The following is a 22,114-nucleotide window of genomic DNA, read 5'->3' on the forward strand; positions in this document are numbered from 1 at the left end:
ATTTCTGTTGGGTTCTTGAGATTGTGCTGCCATACCTTCTTTCGCTGTGGCTGACAACGATAATGTGTATTTTGGGATGTATTTGGCTTGTTTGGCCTCTGTCGCTCAAACCGAAGCTGGGAGCATGGCTCGTCCTGGTGTTGTTCTTTTTTCTCCTCCAATTGCTGCATCCTCAGGTTCAACTGGTCCATTGTTTTTTTGAGTTCTATATTTGCTTGCTCTGCTTCCCAGCAGCTTTGTTCATATTGCCTATTCAACTCATTCTGCTTGACCTGCACCTGATTAAAACACATCAGCACGGATCAAGGGAAACATCTTCAACTCTTTCGGATCTGTTATTTTGTGTTCAAAGGTTAGATCGAATCAAAAAAGTCCCAAATGACATAACGGTTGCTTACTTCTTTCTGGTGCTCATCATCTTGTTGCTCCTGCCTCTGTCGCTGTTCCTGCAGCTGCTGTTCCCATTGACACTCCTTTGTTTTCAACTGCTGCGAGAGCAGCTCGACCTGTGCAACAGAAACATGACAGTGTGATTGACAGTAAAGTTTCTGTTTCACATTTCAATCAACAGTCCTCCATTTGTAAATGTTTCATGAGTGGTATGAGCACTGAAAGGTGTTACAATTCATCAGAACATTGAGTGAACATGATATTCAACCCCTTGGTATCTGGAGTCCCACATGTTTGAAAATGGTTCCTTACTTGTTGGGAGCAGTCAAAGTTCTTCTTTTGCTCTTCTTCAAGCCGTTGCAGCTGCACCTGAAGTTGCAGTTGCATTTCTGAAAACTTACTCCAAACATTTTTGAGATCCTCCGAAAGCACCTCGTTTTTCGCAGTAATCTCACCAATTTGTTCATCTTTCGCAATCAAACGTTGCAAAATCATCTCGACCTGTGTGGCAGAAACATGGCAATGTTATTGACAGTAAAGTTTGTTTTCTATTCCACATCACCAGAAAGAAATAAAATGACAGGTTTGAAAGACAACTCAAGACGACACAGCTCATAATTGAGCGCTCTTTCTTATCCTCAACCAATAAACATCAGGACTATTTCTGGAGGTGTCCCTCTCAAGTTCAAAATGGAATCAACTCTGGTTAAAGGTGAAAAGTTCACATGGAATTTCACAAATTCCAATCAACAGTCTTCCATTTGTAAATGCTGCTTGACCTGCACGTGATTAAAACACATCAGCACGGATCAAAAGAAACATCTTCAACTCTTTCGGATCTGTTATTTTGTGTTCAAAGGTTAGATCGTATCAAAAAAGTCCCAAATGACATAACGGTTGCTTACCTCTTTCTGGTGCTCATCATCTTGTTGCTCCTGCCTCTGTCGCTGTTCCTGCAGCTGCTGTTTCCATTGACACTCCTTTGTTTTCAACTGCTGCGAAAGCAGCTCGACCTGTGCAACAGAAACATGACAGTGTGATTCACAGTAAAGTTTCTGTTTGACATTTCAATCAACAGTCCTCCATTTGTAAATGTTTCATGAGTGGTATGAGCACTGAAAGGTGTTACAATTCATCAGAACATTGAGTGAACATGATATTCAACCCGTTGGTATCTGGAGTTCCACATGTTTGAAAATGGTTACTTACTTCTTGGCAGCAGTCAAAGTTCTTCTTTTGCTCTTCTTCAAGCCGTTGCAGCTGCACCTGAAGTTGCAGTTGCATTTCTGAAAACTTACTCCAAACATTTTTGAGATCCTCCGAAAGCACCTCATTTTTCGCAGTAATCTCACTGATTTGTTGATCTTTCGCAATCAAATGTTGCGAAATCATCTTGACCTGTGTGGCAGAAACATGGCAATGTTATTGACAGTAAAGTTTGTTTTCTATTCCACATCACCAGAAAGAAATAAAATGACAGATTTGAAAGACAACTCAAGACGACACAGCTCATAATTGAGCGCTCTTTCTTATCCTCAACCAATAAACATCAGGACTATTTCTGGAGGTGTCCCTCTCAAGTTCAAAATGGAATCAACTCTGGTTAAAGGTGAAAAGTTCATATGGAATTTCACAAATTCCAATCAACAGTCTTCCATTTGTAAATGCTGCTTGACCTGCAGGTGATTAAAACACATCAGCACGGATCAAGGAAAACATCTTCAACTCTTTCGGATCTGTTATTTTGGGTTCAAAGGTTAGATCGAATCAAAAAAGTCCCAAATGACATAACGGTTGCTTACTTCTTTCTGGTGCTCATCATCTTGTTGCTCCTGCCTCTGTCGCTGTTCCTGCAGCTGCTGTTCCCATTGACACTCCTTTGTTTTCAACTGCTGCGAGAGCAGCTCGACCTGTGTGGCAGAAACATGACAGTATGATTGACAGTAAAGTTTCTGTTTCACATTTCAATCAACAGTCCTCCATTTGTAAATGTTCCATGAGTGGTATGAGCACTGAAAGGTGTTACAATTCATCAGAACATAGAGTGAACATGATATTCAACCCCTTGGTATCTGGAGTTCCACATGTTTGAAAATGGTTACTTACTTGTTGGCAGCAGTCAAAGTTCTTCTTTTGCTCTTCTTCAAGCCATTGCAGCTGCACCTGAATTTGCAGTTGCATTTCTGAAAACTTACTCCAAACATTTTTGAGATCCTCCGAAAGCACCTCATTTTTCGCAGTAATCTCACTGATTTGTTGATCTTTCGCAATCAAACGTTGCGAAATCATCTCGACCTGTGTGGCAGAAACATGACGATGTCATTGACAGTAAAGTTTGTTTTCTATTCCACATCACCAGAAAGAAATAAAATGACAGATTTGAAAGACAACTCAAGATGACACAGCTCATAATTGAGCACTCCTTCTAATCCTCAACCAATAAACATCAGGACTATTTCTGGAGGTGTCCCTCTCAAGTCCAAAATGGAATCAACACTGGTTAAAGGTGAAAAGTTCACATGGAATTTCACAAATTCCAATCAACAGTCTTCCATTTGTAAATGCTGCTTGACCTGCACGTGATTAAAACACATCAGCACGGATCAAGGAAAACATCTTCAACTCTTTCGGATCTGTTATTTTGGGTTCAAAGGTTAGATCGAATCAAAAAAGTCCCAAATGACATAACGGTTGCTTACTTCTTTCTGGTGCTCATCATCTTGTTGCTCCTGCCTCTGTCGCTGTTCCTGCAGCTGCTGTTCCCATTGACACTCCTTTGTTTTCAACTGCTGCGAGAGCAGCTCGACCTGTGTGGCAGAAACATTACAGTGTGATTGACAGTAAAGTTTCTGTTTAACATTTCAATCAACAGTCCTCCATTTGTAAATGTTTCATTAGCATCATGACCACTGAAAGGTGTTACAATTCATCAGAACATTGAGTGAACATGATATTCAACCCCTTGGTATCTGGAGTTCCACATGTTTGAAAATGGTTACTTACTTGTTGGCAGCAGTCAAAGTTCTTCTTTTGCTCTTCTTCAAGCCGTTGCAGCTGCACCTGAAGTTGCAGTTGCATTTCTGAAAACTTACTCCAAACATTTTTGAGATCCTCCGAAAGCACCTCATTTTTCGCAGTAATTTCTCTGATTTGTTGATCTTTCGCAATCAAATGTTGCGAAATCATCTTGACCTGTGTGGCAGAAACATGGCAATGTTATTGACAGTAAAGTTTGTTTTCTATTCCACATCACCAGAAAGAAATAAAATGACAGATTTGAAAGACAATTCAAGACGACACAGCTCATAACTGAGCGCTCCTTCTAATCCTCAACCAATAAACATCAGGACTATTTCTGGAGGTGTCCCTCTCAAGTCCAAAATGGGATCAACTCTGGTTAAGGGTGAAAAGTTCACATGGAATTTCACAAATTCCAATCAACAGTCTTCCATTTGTAATTGTTTCATGAGCAGTGTGACCACTGAAAGGTTTTACAATTTAACAGAACATGCAGAGGTGAACATGATGTTCAAAACCTTGGTATCTGGAGTTCAACATGTTTGAAAAAGGTTCCTTACTTGTCGGCAGGTCTCATCGTTCTTCTTTTGATCTTCCTCATGCCGTTGTCCCTCCCTCATAAGCTGATGTTGCATGTCTAAAAGCCTGATCAAACCATGTTTGAAATCTTCTGACAGCCCCTCGTTTTTCCCAATAATCTCCCCTATTTGTTTGTCTTTCACACTCAAACGTTGCGAAAGAACCTCGATCTGTGGTAGAAACATATACATAATGAAGAAACACGACCAAATACAGTAATTCACACACATAAAGAAAGATAATAATAATTAGTCGATAAATTACTCACATGGAATGGTAAACTGTACAAATAAAATAAGAAATACCATGAAAAGGTGCCTACCTGTTTCTTCAATATATCTTGATTGTCATTTTGCTGCAGTTCCTGCAGCTTTTCCTCCATCAACAGCAGATTTTTCTTCAGTTTTTCAACAGTTTCTGTGTTCTCCACGTTTTTATGACAAAGTTCCTCAAAGGACGTGTGATCCAACAGCAGTTTGATCTGCAGTAAGAGGGACTGGATCTGCAAGTCAGATGAATAAACATATCAGTCAGTACAGGACGAGGATACAAATACAGCACGTGGGAGTGTGAGTGTTGTGTTCAAGTAATCATGTGATACACCAGCGGATCACAGGTCATGTGACCTGTCTCGCTGGTATTGAGATTCCACCATGTTTTGTGTAATACATAAGTCGTGTTGATTCTGGTCCCATGTGTTTTATCCGTTGAGATACAACAATGAGAATCTGTATTGTGTGAGATGATAGACATTATCAAGCAGACAAAGGAAAGATTATACTGTACTGTGAGTAAACCTCAGAAGGTAATTACCTGTTTTTGATACTTTTCTTCGTTCTCCTGCAGCATCAGTTCGAAATTCTGGATCTTGGTGTCCAAGTTTATCATATTACATTCAAAAGTTTTCTGGTTGTTCGAAATCTGACAAGTCTGTTGATGATCCATATCAACCAATCTTGACAGTTGCTCGATCTGCACAAAGTCAAACCATGCAGAAAATAAGCTTCTCCAAGCTATGTCTGAATTGATGGTACTCGACACGCCACCTTTGATGCACTCCCCAATTTTGTCATGTTGAGCAAGAATTGGTACAAGAACCAAAGTCAATATAAGAATCTATGAACATCGAAAGCCGCATACCATTTGCAAGTTTTCCATCATTTGTTGCTGCTCCAGGGGCAGCTCCACACGACTGTTATGAGGTACCTGCATCACCTGTTCGTAAATCTCAGGAACCTTGAGGCATCCATATTCCTCACTTTTTGCTGGAGTCTATGAGCAATATTAAAGAAAAGAAATTACTAGGTGTTAAGACATTAGGAAAAAAATGAAGTCATCATATCCGTTTTTCAAGAGTGCTGTTTTCCCGTGACACGGTCGGTGTTCACGAGTGTTGTTTTCCTGTGACATGGTGTGAGGTCAACATGATTTTGTGCATTTTACCTTCCACTTTCTGAAGAGCTTTGCAAACCAACTCTTCATTGCTTTATGGAATTTCCCCATGTCTGGTAATATCAATCCTGTTGAGAGAGAGAAAAAGAAAGTGAGGATGAGGAAAACATATGAGGGACAAAGGAGGAAAATTGCCACGTTCACATGGCTTCATCTGCAGTATTTTCATTTTGAATTAGTGGGAAAGCTTTTAATGGCTATTTATAACGGATGCTGTATCTCTCTGGACCAACAGCAGTGTCCATGAATCATGTTCTTCATGCTAAAAGAACAAGCAGTTGTGGAAATAATTCAACTTCCTCCAGAACTCCCACCAAACGAGTCCTCTCAACACAACCAGTCTTTGTCGTGATGTTTATAACACTGCACATCAACTCATCACACACTTTGCACCCCAACATCGTATCATCCGATTCGACCAAGTACACCGAATCCTTCCACAACTTTTTGAAATATCATGCCACATATCGTTTTTAGCTCGCCTGTTCGAACAACAGAGAGCCATAGCGATGCCCTCGGCGTGTGTGTGAGCATGAGCGTCAAAATGTTAAAGTTTTTGGTTCAAGTTATTTCCTTTCTAATGTTTTTATCTTCCACACTATTTTTTACTGATTACAATATACAAATACATCTAATGCTTTAAAATTATTTGGATCAGACTTCACTGCAATGCTTTATAAGAAATATTATTTGACTAGTCTTTTAAAAATGATGAATCTATAAGCAGGCGAGCATTGGGTGGCTTTGACACCACTCTGGTTAAGGCCCAGTCACACCTTGACGTTTTAGCCAGCAATGGCAACGTATCAAAATGTATGTAAAACGCTGGCTTACGTTTAACTTTTGATGTTTTTTTTTATGATTCGGACGTATTCATAACGTGTTGGTCGTATGCATAACATATTAGTAACGGACACAGAACGTTTCGTTGTCTTATAGATAACTTATACCAACGAATGCTTAGCCTGTTGTCGGCCTTCACAACCTATGCCCAACGATAGTCTAACTTATGCATAGCGCGCTGCACGTATCGCTGATGATGACGTGATGTAGCCTATTAAAAGGCTGCCGCACAACGATTCAAATCATAACCGCCAGAGAAATGGAAGTGTCAATATCGCAGTCACACCTTGGCGATCTTGCCAGCGTATGCCGACCTCTGAAAAATGCGTCTAAAACGCTGGCGCACGTCGAATACGGTGTGGGTAAGTTTGGTATGCATGAATAGAACGCTGAAGTACGCTATCATGCGTCGTATTAAGTGGAGTAAGTCTTGTAATTATAAACGCATTAAACATTTTACGACGTACTTGCCGTATGATACACGTTCCGCATGCGATGGGAAGAAGTTGTACGCACGATATGCCAGCGTTGTCACACGTCGACAAAAGTTACTTGTACGTTACTCATAAGTCGAAACACTCAAGGTAATGGTTGTTATGATATATCAGGTGATGGCCCCATTGGCCCATATTTGTACATTTGACTTATTTAAACATTCATCAATTGCATTAACCAGGTGTCTGGATTCAAACCATTGGCCTGGTTGCTTCAAATTGTGTTTCCAAGCTTTTGCCCTCGTTTTACAATTTGCTGTACGATGTGTTAAAATGTAATATCAACAAGCCAGCCTGGCCTTGCCAGAGAGCAGCTTTTGCAGGCTGTTATGAATTCCAGTGGCCTGTCAACAAGTCTTGGAGAACTACAAAGGATTTGCTCCTGTTTATGAATATGTGCCGGCGCTTTCTCGTTGTCTGAAGCGTGAGAAAGGAGCTGTTTACTGCTAATTCTCCCCGAGGGCCGCAGGGAGGGGGAAAAAGCCCAATTACATCTTTGTTTCTTTCTTTGCTTGCTTTTCTCCGCCTAGGAATAGCTTTTATATATGAAACTTTTGGAGTGTAACCTTTAGTGTGGTACAGGGTCTGACTGCTGTGGTTGGTCCCTGTGCCACCTCCACTTGCAAGTGTGCTGTGCAACTTCAATAAACCGTATATTCGAGAATCCTCAGTTGACTCCCCTCAATTCTTGGCCAGGATTGGTGAGGGTTTTCATCACATCTGGCGACCCAGATGGGACGCTGTCAGGTCCTGAATGCCACAATCCGGAGGGATCTCTGTCGAGCGCAGCTGACGCCGCGATCCGGAGGGATCTCCGTTGAGCACAGCCTCAGGGTCTGCACGGGTTCCGAACTGGTAAAGGTAAATGAGGAAAGTCGAATGCGGTTTGTTGGAGGAGCACAGGGGCTCTCAGGCCGGATTCAGGTGACCGGGTTTAGGTCAGAGGGCAAGGAAAGCCCAAGTGAAATAGGGGATACAGGTTCGAGTCCTGTGATCACAGGTTAGAGTCCTGGGGTAATTGTTGGGAGGGTCCAGAGTCCTTCAGAGGAAGAAAAGCTTTAAGGTAATCGAGAAGAGCGGGTCTCTGATCCTGCACACTAAAAGGAGAAAAGAGAGCTATCAGGCGGCAGATAAGACAAGGGGATTTCGGTCCGATTAAAGGAGACACGTTTCAAGGCTATTAGGCTCGTGAGAAGTTAAGAACATATAATGAGGAATAACTCTTCAAAGAACATAGAGTTACCCAAAGGAACATGTTGTAAGGGAGTACAGGGCTGGATAACATGGACAGCGGGAAGACAGGATCCCTTCTCGCTGACCGGGTCCTTAGATCCAAAGATAGGACACACCGTCAGCTCTGTGTTGGCGGAGGGCAGAGTGGGATGCTCGAGACAGAATGAAACACCCTGGAGGGCGTTAGCAGCTTGGCTAACGGAGTCACAAGCTGAGACAGGAAAACACAAGGTAAACGAGCGAGGAGGCGAATACAATGTGAGTGGGAAGGTTAAGTTTGTGTTAGATGTAAGTTAAGTGTTCCAACCTGGAACTTGTATGTGTGGAACAACTTGTATGTTTGTATGGAGATAATGATTGGTCATCATCTTAAATGTGAAGACTTTGGAGGAGGTGAATTGCGCACACCAAATCCGGAGGAAGGACGATGATGACTGATTCTGCACATGCTGCTAATTCATAGTGATGGGCGAATGTCATTGAGAGCGTTTTTCCGATGTGTGTGTGTGTGTGTGTGTGTGTGTGTGTGTGTGTGTGTGTGTGTGTGTGTGTGTGTGTGTGTGTGTGTGTGTGTGTGTGTGTGTGTGTGTGTGTGTGTGTGTGTGTGTGTGTGTGTGTGTGTGAACTCTATAGGGAATTGAATAATTAAAACCACTTCGCCAGACAGTTTAGAGATTATGTGTGAAAATTCCATACAGTACTCGTGCTGTGGTTAAGCTGTGGGAGTCAAATGGACTAAGGCTTGGGTTTTCTCATTGTTCGATAAACTCTGTATGCTGTTTTGTTTCTGTTTGAACATCGTTTCTTCGGAGCATCATTTTGATTTTAAATTTAAATTCAGTTCTGTTTCCACCTTGAGTGTTTCGTAGGGCTGATCGACGTTGCGGGTTCGTTTTGACGTCAGTTTAAATTCTGTTTCATTTTTTTGGGGTCATTAGGCATGTTCAATAATTGATTTTCGTAAATCTGGAGGGAAAAAAACTGAGATTTATGTTGTTTTTGCGAGTCACGTGACGTGCCGTTGGATTTAACGGGTGTGACGAGGGCACGGAGTTGTCCCGTCTAAGGACAGCTTGTCGTGGGGGTTTATGAGATGAATTAGCACATTTTACATGGTTTGGGGATGCCCTTTATAGGGTTGTGTAAAAATTCCGATTAAAAACGAACGTTTTAACATGTAAAATATTTGTATTCGTATTGAAACACGATGCCCGTGTGAGTGCGTGATGACGTCATCACGCGGCCGAATCGAATTACATTCAGGATACGAGATTGATTCTAAGAAATATATGTTGAAAATGTTGAAACCAAGCATTGCTTGATTTTTATCGTTCTGAAATGAGTGCACGCATTCTCGGACATAGAGAACGACAATCCTTTAGGCGGTAATAAATTTTATTTGCGGTTGTTGTTGTTGTTGATTGGGCTTCGTGTTCGGAAGAGGGAAAAAAAACGTCACTTCCGGCGTGGCCTAACATCGAGCTTCTCGGTATCTATACAAAGGCTATTCTGATATTGATGCGAAGTGAATGCCGGCGATGACTTGCCGGCTTGTGTTTGTTCGGTGCTTCGTGTGCCGGTTGGTGCCAGAGTAGAAAGATCTATACCTGACTGAAGGAGGGATGCACAGTAGGGAGTTTTATGGAAGGTGTTTTAAAATCACACGGTTGAATGTGGAGTGGTTTTGCTTCGGTCACCATGCTGGTTGGCGAACGGGAGGGGTATTGATTGTGAAGCTCCTGGTGTTGGATGCTGTTGGGAGGTTTTGTGTTCATGTTAGTACATTTTGAACCTCCATGGTTTATAGTTAATTAGAGAGAGGTGTGCGAAAGAAAAGGTGAGTGGCGAGTGCAGGTGAGCATATGCTTCAGTGGTGACGGTAATGGTGTGATGTGATTGGCCAACCCTCTCCACAATGTGTTTGAATATCAGCTTAACTCGGGGATGAGATGAAAGTGAAGTCCATTTGAGGGGGGGCGAACTATCGCAGGCATTGTGAAGGTAATCTTCTGGTTGCTCAACCCAGCAAGGTTTAATAGCTTGGTAGCTATTGTGTTGAAATGCGCATGGAGTTGGTATTTTAAAACGCATTTTTTTATATCTTCATGGCCACCGTATCTGTGAAGATTCGTGCTCTTTGTGTACTGTACAATTTTACCGACATTGGACAACAGTTTGGATGGTGAGCGATGCGAGACCGAGGAGTGGAGGATTATGGGATGTAGAGGAATGGTTGCTTAGCAACGACATCGATAAGGAAGGAGCGGCGGTGGAAGTGAAACAAACCGCCAGAGAGCGCGAACTAATGAAGGAAAGAGAAGGACTAACACCACACGCCATGATTACACAGGATTCATGGGCCTAATTGCCTCCTCATACGTTGAGATTCATTGCATAGCTTTCTGTGCGGGAAACGGACAGAAAAAAAACATGTCTGTTGTGTTTATATGGGCCTCTACCTGTCAGGGTAAATTCATTAGATTTAATCGGATAATTCTATTTATTGTCACAATGGTAGAGGATTGGAATAATGTAGATTGATGTTAAGGGGGATTTAAATGCTTGGACAGCAGAAAGGGTTTGATGAATGGATGGAATCACTCTGTGACGACAATGATTTTGCTGTGAATTACTGATGTTTAATTATTACTCCTGTGAATAACTTATCTTTGAATTATTTGGGAATCTATTTTGTGAATTATGATAACCGAACACACAGGTGTGTTCTGCACAATGTTTTGCGCATACCTAGACATGGTACACCAGTGTGTTTTGACCTGTAATGGTGGTGATGGGAATCATCTTAGGATCAATGAGACCAACAAGTGATACTCATGATAATGTTTGTGTGTGATATTAATCAGAAGAGTGATTTTCACACACCTTTTACCGGATTGGTTGTTAAATACATAAAAAATGGAGATAGTGTATGGAAACCGTGTTAGTTACTTTCAGACTAAGCTCATAAAAATAGGAAAATTGGGGGAAAAGAACTCATTGGGAACGAACCATGATGTTTCTTTTGGTCATAATTGATATAAACTTTTGTTTTGAGATTACAAATTGAGAATCCTTTACCTAAGGACTTTGATAATCTGTTAATTGAGGATAGGAAAAAGTAACTGAGAATTGAATCAAGATAATAATATATTAAGTTAAGGTACTTACATAATATTGAAAAAGGGTCTCACTTATTAAATTGATCGACAGATTGTTCAACACTACATATTAGAAATCAAGTTATAAAAAAACAAACAAAAAAAAAACATGGTATTTACATAACCACAATGCAAAATGATAAAGAATGGCGAGACCAACAGCAATCATGAAATCAATTAAATGGAATTAGGAATTGTACCATGTATTGTAACTGTATTGCTCTCACTGATTAGGAGATGATACTGACGTGACTGTAATTTAAATATAATGACTACAATTTGTGGAAAGACAAACAAAAGAATAAACAAGAATTATGCGGAGTACAGAAAACATGACAATGAAATAAATGTTAAATCGATCAAAATAAAAGAATTATATTATTGAAAAGAGCGCAATGACGCAACAAGCCAATTTAAATATTACCTATGTTATCTGTCTTCTGATTAATTGGACAAGTGCATGATTTTTATTAAGTTGTACTTCTTGTACGTTTACACAAGTAAGTTAAGGTATTTCTAACACTGACTTGACCATCTTTCATCAGCACAAAAGTGCCAAGTTAACTGGAAAAATAAATAAATAATGGCAGTTGCTCTGGAACTGCTTGTGAATGAAACTGTGGATTGTTTAGCAGATAATGATTGCAAATGTTAAAATGTTAACTGTGAAAAATCGAAATGCGTTGGATTCGGTACTTGAAAGAAGTAGCTAACTTTCATATTTTTGTATAGATAATGGAATATTTTTTTGGTGAAAATAATTATTGATTACAAATTGGAACCCTGATAAAGACTGTTTGCTTTTACATGGAAATAGCAAATGAGATGAATGTTTTGAGTAGATGTACAACTGAGATTTCTGTATATTTTAGCATGTTGTTTTGGGAAAGGGAAAAATAACAAGAAAAGGGATAAAATATTGATATGACAAATAATGCAAGTTGAATGCATTTTGTAAGAACCTTTGTCAGTCTTGTGGAAATACATAAACCCACGAAGTTTGTTGATTGGTGTTTAATTGATGCTTTATTTGTTTCGGAGTGTTGAAAGCAGTCCTTGATGCACTGTACGATTTCGTCAAGTGGAGCTTTGAAAGAATTTCAACCAAAAGATTGGATGATGGAGAGAACCCAGATTTGGGTGATTGGGCATTCAACACGTGATGATGAAGCTACCCCCTTCCTGAGGAGATAAGATGAACGATGTGGGAAAAAAAGAAAGAAAGAAAAAAACCCCACTGAGGAGAAGCTTGGGCAAGAACCGACGTCGCCGTTTTGTGAGGCCAGACCGGCCAGGCAAGCATGGAAACGCGGAGTGCTGCTCTGCAAATGCATCGTGCACTTGCTGTGGCTACCTAAATGCACAACGAAGGCCCTGACGGCCACTCGGCGAGTCCCCTGCAACATGTATTCAGTGGTGCCGCTGGGGGCTTGTGCAGCCACCATGACTGCATCCAACATGCATAGCTCTTTTGAACTGCTGCTACAAGGGGCCGAACGCGGCTGGGACTCTGGGTCACCTCTCTGATCCTTTTCATAACCTTCAACTCAGCAACGAGCCCAAGTTCTTGCCTGCCAAAATCTACCTTCCCCTCAGGTCAATAGGGTGTGCCTCGACTGTATTTTCTGAGCGTTCACTGCCATTGTTAATTGGACTGGTTTAATGCATATCTATCTCCTCTAGGAATCCAAACATGGATTCACTATGACGTATCACGTGTGATGTTTACACATTGATTCAGTATGACGTATCACGTGTGATGTTTTAACATGGAATCCATGTTGGTGATCATGGGTGAGAAAATCATTTGGGGTTTTATAAATTTAATTTTTGGCTATAAAATCGAATTGGTTGTTGGTGATGTTTTTCCCTTGCTCAAGAATATTTAAATTATGTCGTTTGATGTCCAAATATGGCCAAGGAGGGAATACTGTTATGATATATCAGGTGATGGCCCCATTGGCCCATATTTGTACATTTGACTTATTTAAACATTCATCAATTGCATGAACCAGGTGTGTGGATTCAAACCATTGGCCTGGTTGCTTCAAATTGTTTCCAAGCTTTTGCCCGCGTTTTACAATTTGCTGTACGATGTGTTAAAATGTAATATCAACAAGCCAGCCTGGCCTTGCCAGAGAGCAGCTTTTGCAAGCTGTTATGAATTCCAGTGGAGTGTCAACAAGTCTTGGAGAACTACAAAGAATTTGCTCCTGTTTATGAATATGTGCCGGCGCTTTCTCGCTGTCTGAAGCGTGAGAAAGGAGCTGTTTACTGCTAATTCTCCCCGAGGGCCGCAGGGAGGGGGAAAAAGCCCACCTGCATCTTTGTTTCTTTCTTTGCTTGCTTTTCTCTGCCGAGGAATAGGTTTTATATCTGAAACTTTTGGAGTGTAACCTTTAGTGTGGTACAGGGTCTGACTGCTGTGGTTGGTCCCTGTGCCACCTCCGCTTGTAAGTGTGCTGTGCAACTTCAATAAACCCTATATTCGAGAATGCTCAGTTGACTCCCCTCAATTCTTGGCCAGGATTGGTGAGGGTCTTCATCACAATGGTTAGCGTCAGTGTTCCAGACTCCATGGTTTTTGTTTTTTTTTCTTCGGTATGACGGTGATGTTGACACTTCGATTTCTATTTTTTTATCTTGCCAAAACTAAGTTTTTGCAAGATATGTTAGTCAGCTTGTATGTTTTTTTTTTTGTTTTTTGTTTTTTGTCTGTAATCACGTATAAAAAATTCTGCAGAGCAAAGTTATCATTGGAAATTTTTGTAACTTCGCATATCAGAGGCCAATAGAAGTCCCTTTCAGCGCATAAAATTTTGAAGGTCAAGGTCAAAGGTCAAGGTTACTTTGTCGCAAATCAGGGGAGTTGACGAAACCCTTATTTTTTGAATAATTTTGATCGGAACGTCTTCAAACTTCATGGGAATATAGTTCATGGTCTGGCGCTCAGCTGATTAATTTTTGGTGGCGATTGGCCTTGACCTTCATGGTTGGCACCTCAGGTCAAACATATTTGACCCCAAGGTCAAATTTTCAAGTTTTAGGAACCATATCGTGTCATACCTTAAATTGAACACCTCGATGAGTGCTTTCTAGATCTGTCAAGCTTGAGACATTATGACGTCATTTGGTGACATTATGAGGCAAACACATATTTTTCATGGTTACTCTGTAGAACGATTCTCATCGGAATCTCTCGTCGGCAGATATTCCTCAAGGAGTCGCTCCTGGTGGATAGTAGCTCTGTTCACCTCAGTGTGACCTTAAAGAAGTCACACATGGTCACCTTTTGGCAAGATACGGGTCACTCTGCGGGTGACATTGGTTTATTTTTTCTTCGGTATGACGGTGATGTTGACACTTCGATTTCTAGTGCGGTTATGATTTATATATATATATAAAAAAAACCAAGCTTGGTTGTTAGTGATGTTGTTGTTTTATAACCGTAACTAACGGTTATAAAAAAAAAAACCATGGAGCTTGGAACACTGACGCCAACCATTACCTTGACGTGTTTCGACTTATGAGTACCTTACAAGTAACTTTTGTCGACGTGTGCCAACGTTCGCATATCGTGCGTACAACACGTTACTCATAGGTTAGTAATAAGTTTTGGGTACGCTAAACATTACCTCGACGTTTTTCGGCTTATGAGTAACTTACAAGTTACGTGTGTCAACGATCGCGTAACGTGCCTACAACTTATGGCCAGCGTTATGCGGAACGTGTGAGTCATACGCTGGCATGTCTTAAAATTTCGAGCATGGAAAATTTGAGGACAACCGAAAAGTACAACGTTTAAAGCCAGCATACTACGACGTATGGCAGTATTTTTCAGCGTGCACTCAATGTAATCAAATCTTACCCATAACGTATTCGACGTGTACCAGCGTTTTACACAAATTTTTCCAAAAATCAGCATAAGCTGGCTAAAACGTCAAGGTGTGACTGGGCCTTTATGGCTCGTGTTGGCTTCATGGTTTGGTGGTGGGCTTGGGATCCCTTGTGCTGAGTTCAAATCCCACTTTCCATCGATCAATAATTCCAGCAATGTGCGTGTGTGTGTGTGTGTGTGTGTGTGTGTGTGTGTGTGTTTGTCTGCGACCGCCGTTTCTCGACGACCGCCGGTCCGATCTCATTGAAACTTGCCATAGTCCAGCGGCTAAGTCGAAAAATATTTCACTTTGTGGAGAAATTATGAAACTTTGCAGATAGGTGGAAGACCCCAGTTGGAACATTTTTCGATAAGGACCCAACTCTGAAACGCCCCCTGGTGGCCGCCATCTTGAGTTTCAATATGGCCACCACATTTGATATATATTTGCCTATAACTTCGAAACTAAAGCAGATAGAAATACGATTGCAGTGGCTACCCCCCATTTACAGGATCAATGAATTCAGTGATATCAATATCATGCATATCTAATGTCAGCCGTCTTGGATCCAAGATGGCCGCCATGTTAGACAAATATTCCAACAACTCTTAAACCAAATTTGATAAGACGTATCATGTGTGACGTTTCAACATGGATGCACAATGACGTATCACGTGTGATGTTTACACATGGATTCACTATGACGTATCACGTGTGACGTTTACACATGGATTCACTATGACGTATCATGTGTGACGTTTCAACATGGATTCACTATGACGTATCACGTGTGACATTTACATATGGATTTACTATGACGTATCATGTGTGACATTTCAACATGGATTCACTATGACGTATCACGTGTGATTTTTTTTAACATGGATTCACTTTGACGTATCACGTGTGATGTTTTAACATGGATTCACTATGACGTATCATGTGTGACGTTTTAACATGGATTAACTATGACGTATCATGTGTGACATTTACACATGGATTCACTATGACGTATCACGTGTGATGTTTTAACATGGATTCACGATGATGTATCACATGTGATGTTTTAACATGGATTCACTATGACGTATCACGTGTGATGTTTTAACATGGATTCACGATGATGTATCACATGTGATGTTTTAACATGGATTCACTATGACGTATCATGTGTGACGTTTACACATGGATTCACTATGACGTATCACGTGTGATGTTTACACATGGATTCACTATGACGTATCACGTGTGATATTTACACATGGATTCACTATGATGCATCATGTGCGACGTTTCAACATGGATTCACTATGACTTATCATGTGTGATGTTTTAACATGGATTCCCTATGACGTATCATGTGTAACGTTTCAACATGGATTCACAATGACGTATCATGTGTGACGTTTCAACATGGATTCACTATGACGTATCACGTGTGACGTTTCAACATGGATTCACTTTGACGTATCATGTGTGACGTTTCAACATGGATTCACTATGATGTATCATGTGTGACGTTTCAACATGGATTCACACTGACGTATCATGTGTGACGTTTCAACATGGATTCACAATGACGTATCATGTGTGACGTTTCAACATGGATTCACTATGATGTATCATGTGTGACTTTTCAACATGGATTCACACTGACGTATCATGTGTGACGTTTCAACATGGATTCACTATGACGTATCATGTGTGACGTTTCAACATGGATTCACTATGACATATCACGTGTCACGTTTCAACATGGATTCACTTTGATGTATCACATGTGATGTTTCAACATCGATTCACTATGACGTATCATGTGTGACGTTTCAACATGGATTCACTATGACGTATCACGTGTGATGTTTACACATGGATTCACTATGACATATCATGTGTGACGTTTCAACATGGATTCACTATGACGTATCATGTGTGATGTTTACACATGGATTCACTATGACGTGTCATGTGTGATGTTTCAACATGGATGCACTATGACGTATCATGTGTGATGTTTACACATGGATTCACTATGACGTGTCATGTGTGACGTTTCAACATGGATGCACTATGACGTATCATGTGTGATGTTTATCCCGATCCCGAGATCCCGAGACTTGTTGGCTTGTTAGTTGTTGGAGGACAAGCTGGGATAAAATGGTTTTAACACATTTACAAAATGATGAATCGAATCTGTTTGTTTCCAAAATAGCTTTTCAGGAAGAAGCGTCGAAAATCACTAATTGAAAGATATTTTAAAATCGTGAAAAAACGTAAAACGACTGATTAACGGCGTGTTGGGTCCTCGTGGCATCCGCTGAAACTCTCTCCGTGAGATGATGATGTCAGGTTTTATATTTATTACTAATTAATACTGAGAACATGACAAACATGTCATTTGATTTCAACTTTTAAATTCAAATGACTCGAACATGGATATGTATTATCAAACCACCTGATGGTTCATTTCGGATAAATGTGAAATGTATTTTCTGATCCATGACTGGATATGTGATCAACTCTGATGTGAACGAGGCATCGAGAAGATGCAGCAACTGATTTATAATATATTTACATGATACATACATGTAGAAGTGTTTACCTTTACCTGTATATGGCACTGTGACGTAGAGCAATGGTTTTAGCAATGATTCGAGGCCCGAACGCGGTTGGCATTAAAAATGAGGATTTATGTTTCATCTAATGTGGTGTCTTCAGCACAACGATGAGGAAACACCGACACAATCAAACACCATTTATTCGATGAAAGTGTGCCTCACTCGGCAGAGCCCCACATAACACTCTCATGCCCCACATAACCTGACAACATAACACCCTCATGCCCCACGTAAGCAAACCACATATGCCCCACATAACACAACATAACACCCTCATGCCGCACATAACCCGACAACATAACACATACATGCCCCACGTAACCCGACGACATAACACCCTCATGCCCCACATAACCCAACCTTGAGCTAAAGACCGGTCGGGTGCTCGCGACACAAATGGAGCGTATTCTGATGTCGAGGGCAATTCGTGCCACCAACCAGACAATACAGCGTGCGCAATATGTGACATAACGGGATCATGACAAAGAGCAGTGGCCACGTCCGTAGTGATTACTGGACCAGACTCGATTTGATTGGAGGTGTACACCTCGACCTCATCTGCAGGGTTGGAATTGGCCTTTGGAGATGGCATTCGAGACAGGCCTTTCAGAAGAACTCACTGAGGAAGAGACACCTTCTCTATCACCAAGAAACAGTAGTGACTGGAATGCCTGTGACTGGAACATCTCCTTGAGATGCGGATCAACCTGCTTCAACCACGAGGAACATGGGTGGCCCATTGGCCTCGTCCACTCACGGAGCTCGCTCACTGAGAGAATCTGGTGAGTAGGATCAGCATCAGGAAAACGAGTCGCGTGTCCATACAGCGCAGCTGACGGTCACAGAATCTGCAGGTAACAAATCTCTTTTGAGTCTTTCTCAGCAACTGCTCGTTGGATACAAAGTCCAACCAATGAGAGCAAACGATTCTCCGAAGAGACCTGGTACCAAAGGAATTCAGTCTCCATGTCTGATCCCTGGTTAGAGTCCAAGTCTCACATTCATAGAGCAAGACTGGAAGCACCAATGACCTGAAAACTCGGACTTTCGTCCTCCTGCACAGGTATTGACATCACCACACCACATCATTGAGTGAATCCATGACTCCCCAGGCCCGACCCAGATGTCTATTCATCTCTGGCTCACAGCCAGCAGAGACATGAATGTCAGTGCCAAGGTAAGTTAATCTCTTTGTGACCTCAACATGCTCACCACAATCAGGTGCAGACAAGATAGCACCATGCAAAATGTCATTGAAAGCCTGGATCTTAGGTTTTATTCCGTGTCATGACGTGTCATGTGTGACGTTTCAACATGGATGCACTATGACGAATCATGTGTGATGTTTACACATGGATTCACTATGACGTATCATGTGTGATGTTTACACATGGATTCACTATGACGTATCATGTGTGATGTTTACACATGGATTCACTATGACGTGTCATGTGTGACGTTTCAACATGGATTCACTATGACGTATCATGTGTGACATTTCAACATGGATTCACTGTGATGTATCACGTGTAATGTTTTAGCATGGATTCACTATGACGTATCACGTGTGATGTTTACACATGGATTCACTATGACGTATCATGTGTGACGTTTCAACATGGATTCACTGTGATGTATCACGTGTAATGTTTTAGCATGGATTCACTATGACGTATCACATGTGATGTTTACACATGGATTCACTATGACATATCACGTGTGACATTTACATATGGATTCACTATGACGTATCATGTGTGACGTTTCAACATGGATTCACCATGACGTTTCACCTGTGATTTTTTAACATGGATTCACTTTGACGTATCACGTGTGATGTTTCAACATCGATTCACTATGACGTATCATGTGTGACGTTTCAACATGGATTCACTATGACGTATCACGTGTGATGTTTACACATGGATTCACTATGACGTATCATGTGTGACGTTTCAACATGGATTCACTATGCCGTATCAGGTGTGATGTTTACACATGGATTCACGATGACGTATCATGTGTGATGTTTACACATGGATTCACTATGACGTGTCATGTGTGACGTTTCAACATGGATGCACTATGACGTATCACGTGTGATGTTTCAGCATGGATTCACTATGACGTATCGTGTGATGTTTACACATGGATTCACTATGACGTGTCATGTGTGATGTTTCAACATGGATGCACTATGACGTATCATGTGTGATGTTTACACATGGATTCACTATTACATATCATGTGTGATGTTTACACATGGATTTACTATGACGTGTCATGTGTGACGTTTCAACATGGATTAACTATGACGTATCATGTGTGACGTTTACACATGGATTCACTATGACGTATCACGTGTGATGTTTACACATGGATTCACGATGACGTGTCATGTGTGATGTTTTAACATGGATGCACTATGACGTATCACGTGTGATGTTTCAACATGGATGCACTATGAGGTATCATGTGTGACGTTTCAACATGGATTCACTGTGACGTATCACGTGTGATGTTTTAACATGGATTCATTATGACGTATCATGTCCACACATGAAGTTTGTAACTTCATCAATTTTGTGTCGGTAAAGACCGATCGATACAAGGTTCGTCCAACACTTCAAAAGTGAATACATTGACAGGGAGAAAGACAGGAACACACGAGGGACGAACACGATGAGACGTTTTGGGAGAATCAGCGAAACCTCCGGAATGAAGAGAACAGTCACGTGACCAGCACTTCCCTTCACATCAGTCGAACGATTCGTTTGAACATCACATGACAGGAACATCACGAACAATTAAACGGGACTTTCCTGAACATAAACGAGGGATCTGAACCTTCCCAAATCGGCATCGATTCAACAAACATACTCACGTGCAAACACTTGAAACGAAGATGCGTAATTTCGTCACAACGAACACTCTGTAACTCCCTCGGTGAGGAATATCTCGTGACGTCACAATGGAAAATTCTGAATACAACGAACACTGCAACTCCCTTGGTGAGGAATATCACGTGACGTCACAATGGAAAATTCCGAGGACTGACTCACAGAACCAGTGGAGAGGTGGGGTGGAGGGGTAGGTTGTGGTAGGGCGGGGTGGAGGGGGAGGTTGTGGTAGGGTGGGGTGGAGGGGGAGGTTGTGGTAGGGGGAGGTGGAGGGGAGGTTGTGGTAGGGGGAGGTGGAGGGGAGGTTGTGGTAGGGGGAGGTGGAGGGGGAGGTTGTGGTAGGGTGGGGTGGAGGGGTAGGTTGTGGTAGGGTGGGGTGGAGGGGTAGGTTGTGGTAGGGTGGGGTGGAGGGGGTAGGGTGGGGTGGAGGGGTAGGTTGTGGTAGGGTGGGGTGGAGGGGGTAGGTTGTGGTAGGGTGAGGTGGAGGGGTAGGTTGTGGTAGGGTGGGGTGGAGGGGGAGGTTGTGGTGGAGGGGAGGTTGTGGTAGGATGGGGTGGAGGGGTAGGTTGTGGTGGAGGGGAGGTTGTGGTAGGGTGGGGTGGAGGGTTAGGTTGTGGTGGAGGGGAGGTTGTGGGAGGGTGGGGTGGAGGGGTAGGTTGTGGTAGGGTGAGGAGGAGGGGAGGTTGTGGTAGGGTGGGGTGGAGGGGTAGGTTGTGGTAGGGTGGGGTGGAGGGGAGGTTGTGGTAGGGTGGGGTGGAGGGGTAGGTTGTGGTGGAGGGAGGTTGTGGTAGGATGGGGTGGAGGGGTAGGTTGTGGTGGAGGGGAGATTGTGGTAGGGTGGGGTGGAGGGGTAGGTTGTGGTGGAGGGGAGATTGTGGTAGGGTGGGGTGGAGGGGTAGGTTGTGGTGGAGTGGGAGGTTGTGGTAGGGTGGGGTGGAGGGGTAGGTTGTGGTAGGGTGGGGTGGAGGGGTAGGTTGTGGTAGGGTGGGGTGGAGGGGGAAGGTTGTGGTAGGGTGGGGTGAAGGGGGAAGGTTGTGGTAGGTTGGGGTGGAGGGGAGGTTGTGGTAGGGTGAGGTGGAGGGAGAGGTTGTGGTAGGGTGGGGTGGAGGGGTAGGTTGTGGTGGAGGGGAGGTTGTGGTAGGGTGAGGTGGAGGGGAGGTTGTGGTAGGGTGGGGTGGAGGGGTAGGTTGTGGTAGGGTGGGGTGGAGGGGTAGGTTGTGGTAGGGTGGGGTGGAGGGGTAGGTTGTGGTAGGGTGAGGTGGAGGGGAGGTTGTGGTAGGCTGGGGTGGAGGGGTAGGTTGTGGTAGGGTGGGGTGGAGGGTAGGTTGTGGTAGGGTGGAGTGGAGGGGGAAGGTTGTGGTAGGGTGGGGTGGAGGGAGGTTGTGGTGGAGGTGGAGGGGTAGGTTGTGGTGGAGGGGTAGGTTGTGGTGGAGGGAGGTTGTGGTAGGGTGGGGTGGAGGGGAGGTTGTGGTAGGGTGAGGTGGAGGGGAGGTTGTGGTAGGGTGGGGTGGAGGGGTAGGTTGTGGTAGGGTGGGGTGGAGGGGTAGGTTG

The 22,114-nt window shown here is 42.6% G+C and overlaps 1 protein-coding gene and 1 long non-coding RNA gene across 5 annotated transcripts in view; one reads left to right on the plus strand and one right to left on the minus strand.

The window, feature by feature from the left end:
- LOC147018407 (uncharacterized) overlaps positions 1 to 20,680 on the minus strand; it is a 39,627-nt gene extending 18,947 nt beyond the window's left edge. For both annotated transcript variants that reach the window (XM_085898017.1, XM_085898018.1), the window contains exons 1-15: positions 20,548 to 20,680; positions 5,431 to 5,507; positions 5,128 to 5,259; positions 4,801 to 4,959; positions 4,310 to 4,489; positions 3,969 to 4,157; positions 3,394 to 3,582; positions 3,090 to 3,197; positions 2,497 to 2,685; positions 2,193 to 2,300; positions 1,600 to 1,788; positions 1,296 to 1,403; positions 703 to 891; positions 399 to 506; positions 36 to 278 (exon numbers count right to left, since the gene is read on the minus strand). In XM_085898017.1, coding sequence (XP_085754143.1) covers positions 36 to 278; positions 399 to 506; positions 703 to 891; positions 1,296 to 1,403; positions 1,600 to 1,788; positions 2,193 to 2,300; positions 2,497 to 2,685; positions 3,090 to 3,197; positions 3,394 to 3,582; positions 3,969 to 4,157; positions 4,310 to 4,489; positions 4,801 to 4,959; positions 5,128 to 5,259; positions 5,431 to 5,490 — 2,151 coding nt within the window. In that variant the 5' untranslated portion in view covers positions 5,491 to 5,507; positions 20,548 to 20,680. The remainder of the gene's footprint in view (positions 1 to 35; positions 279 to 398; positions 507 to 702; positions 892 to 1,295; positions 1,404 to 1,599; positions 1,789 to 2,192; positions 2,301 to 2,496; positions 2,686 to 3,089; positions 3,198 to 3,393; positions 3,583 to 3,968; positions 4,158 to 4,309; positions 4,490 to 4,800; positions 4,960 to 5,127; positions 5,260 to 5,430; positions 5,508 to 20,547) is intronic.
- On the plus strand, positions 6,881 to 13,668 carry LOC147018408 (uncharacterized). Of its 3 annotated transcripts, none has more exons than XR_015062369.1 (2): positions 6,881 to 7,637; positions 12,209 to 13,668. It is a non-coding gene; the product is annotated as an uncharacterized LOC147018408 (long non-coding RNA). The 3 variants fall into 3 exon arrangements; XR_015062368.1 differs by lacking the exon at positions 6,881 to 7,637 and adding an exon at positions 8,274 to 9,588; XR_015062367.1 differs by lacking the exon at positions 6,881 to 7,637 and adding an exon at positions 8,274 to 9,498.
- Positions 20,681 to 22,114: the final 1,434 nt, after the last annotated feature.

The sequence above is a fragment of the Eptatretus burgeri genome, chromosome 10 (assembly GCF_056783735.1).
Source record: "Eptatretus burgeri isolate ZD-2024b chromosome 10, Ebu_testis_v1, whole genome shotgun sequence".
Lineage (NCBI taxonomy): Eukaryota > Metazoa > Chordata > Myxini > Myxiniformes > Myxinidae > Eptatretus > Eptatretus burgeri.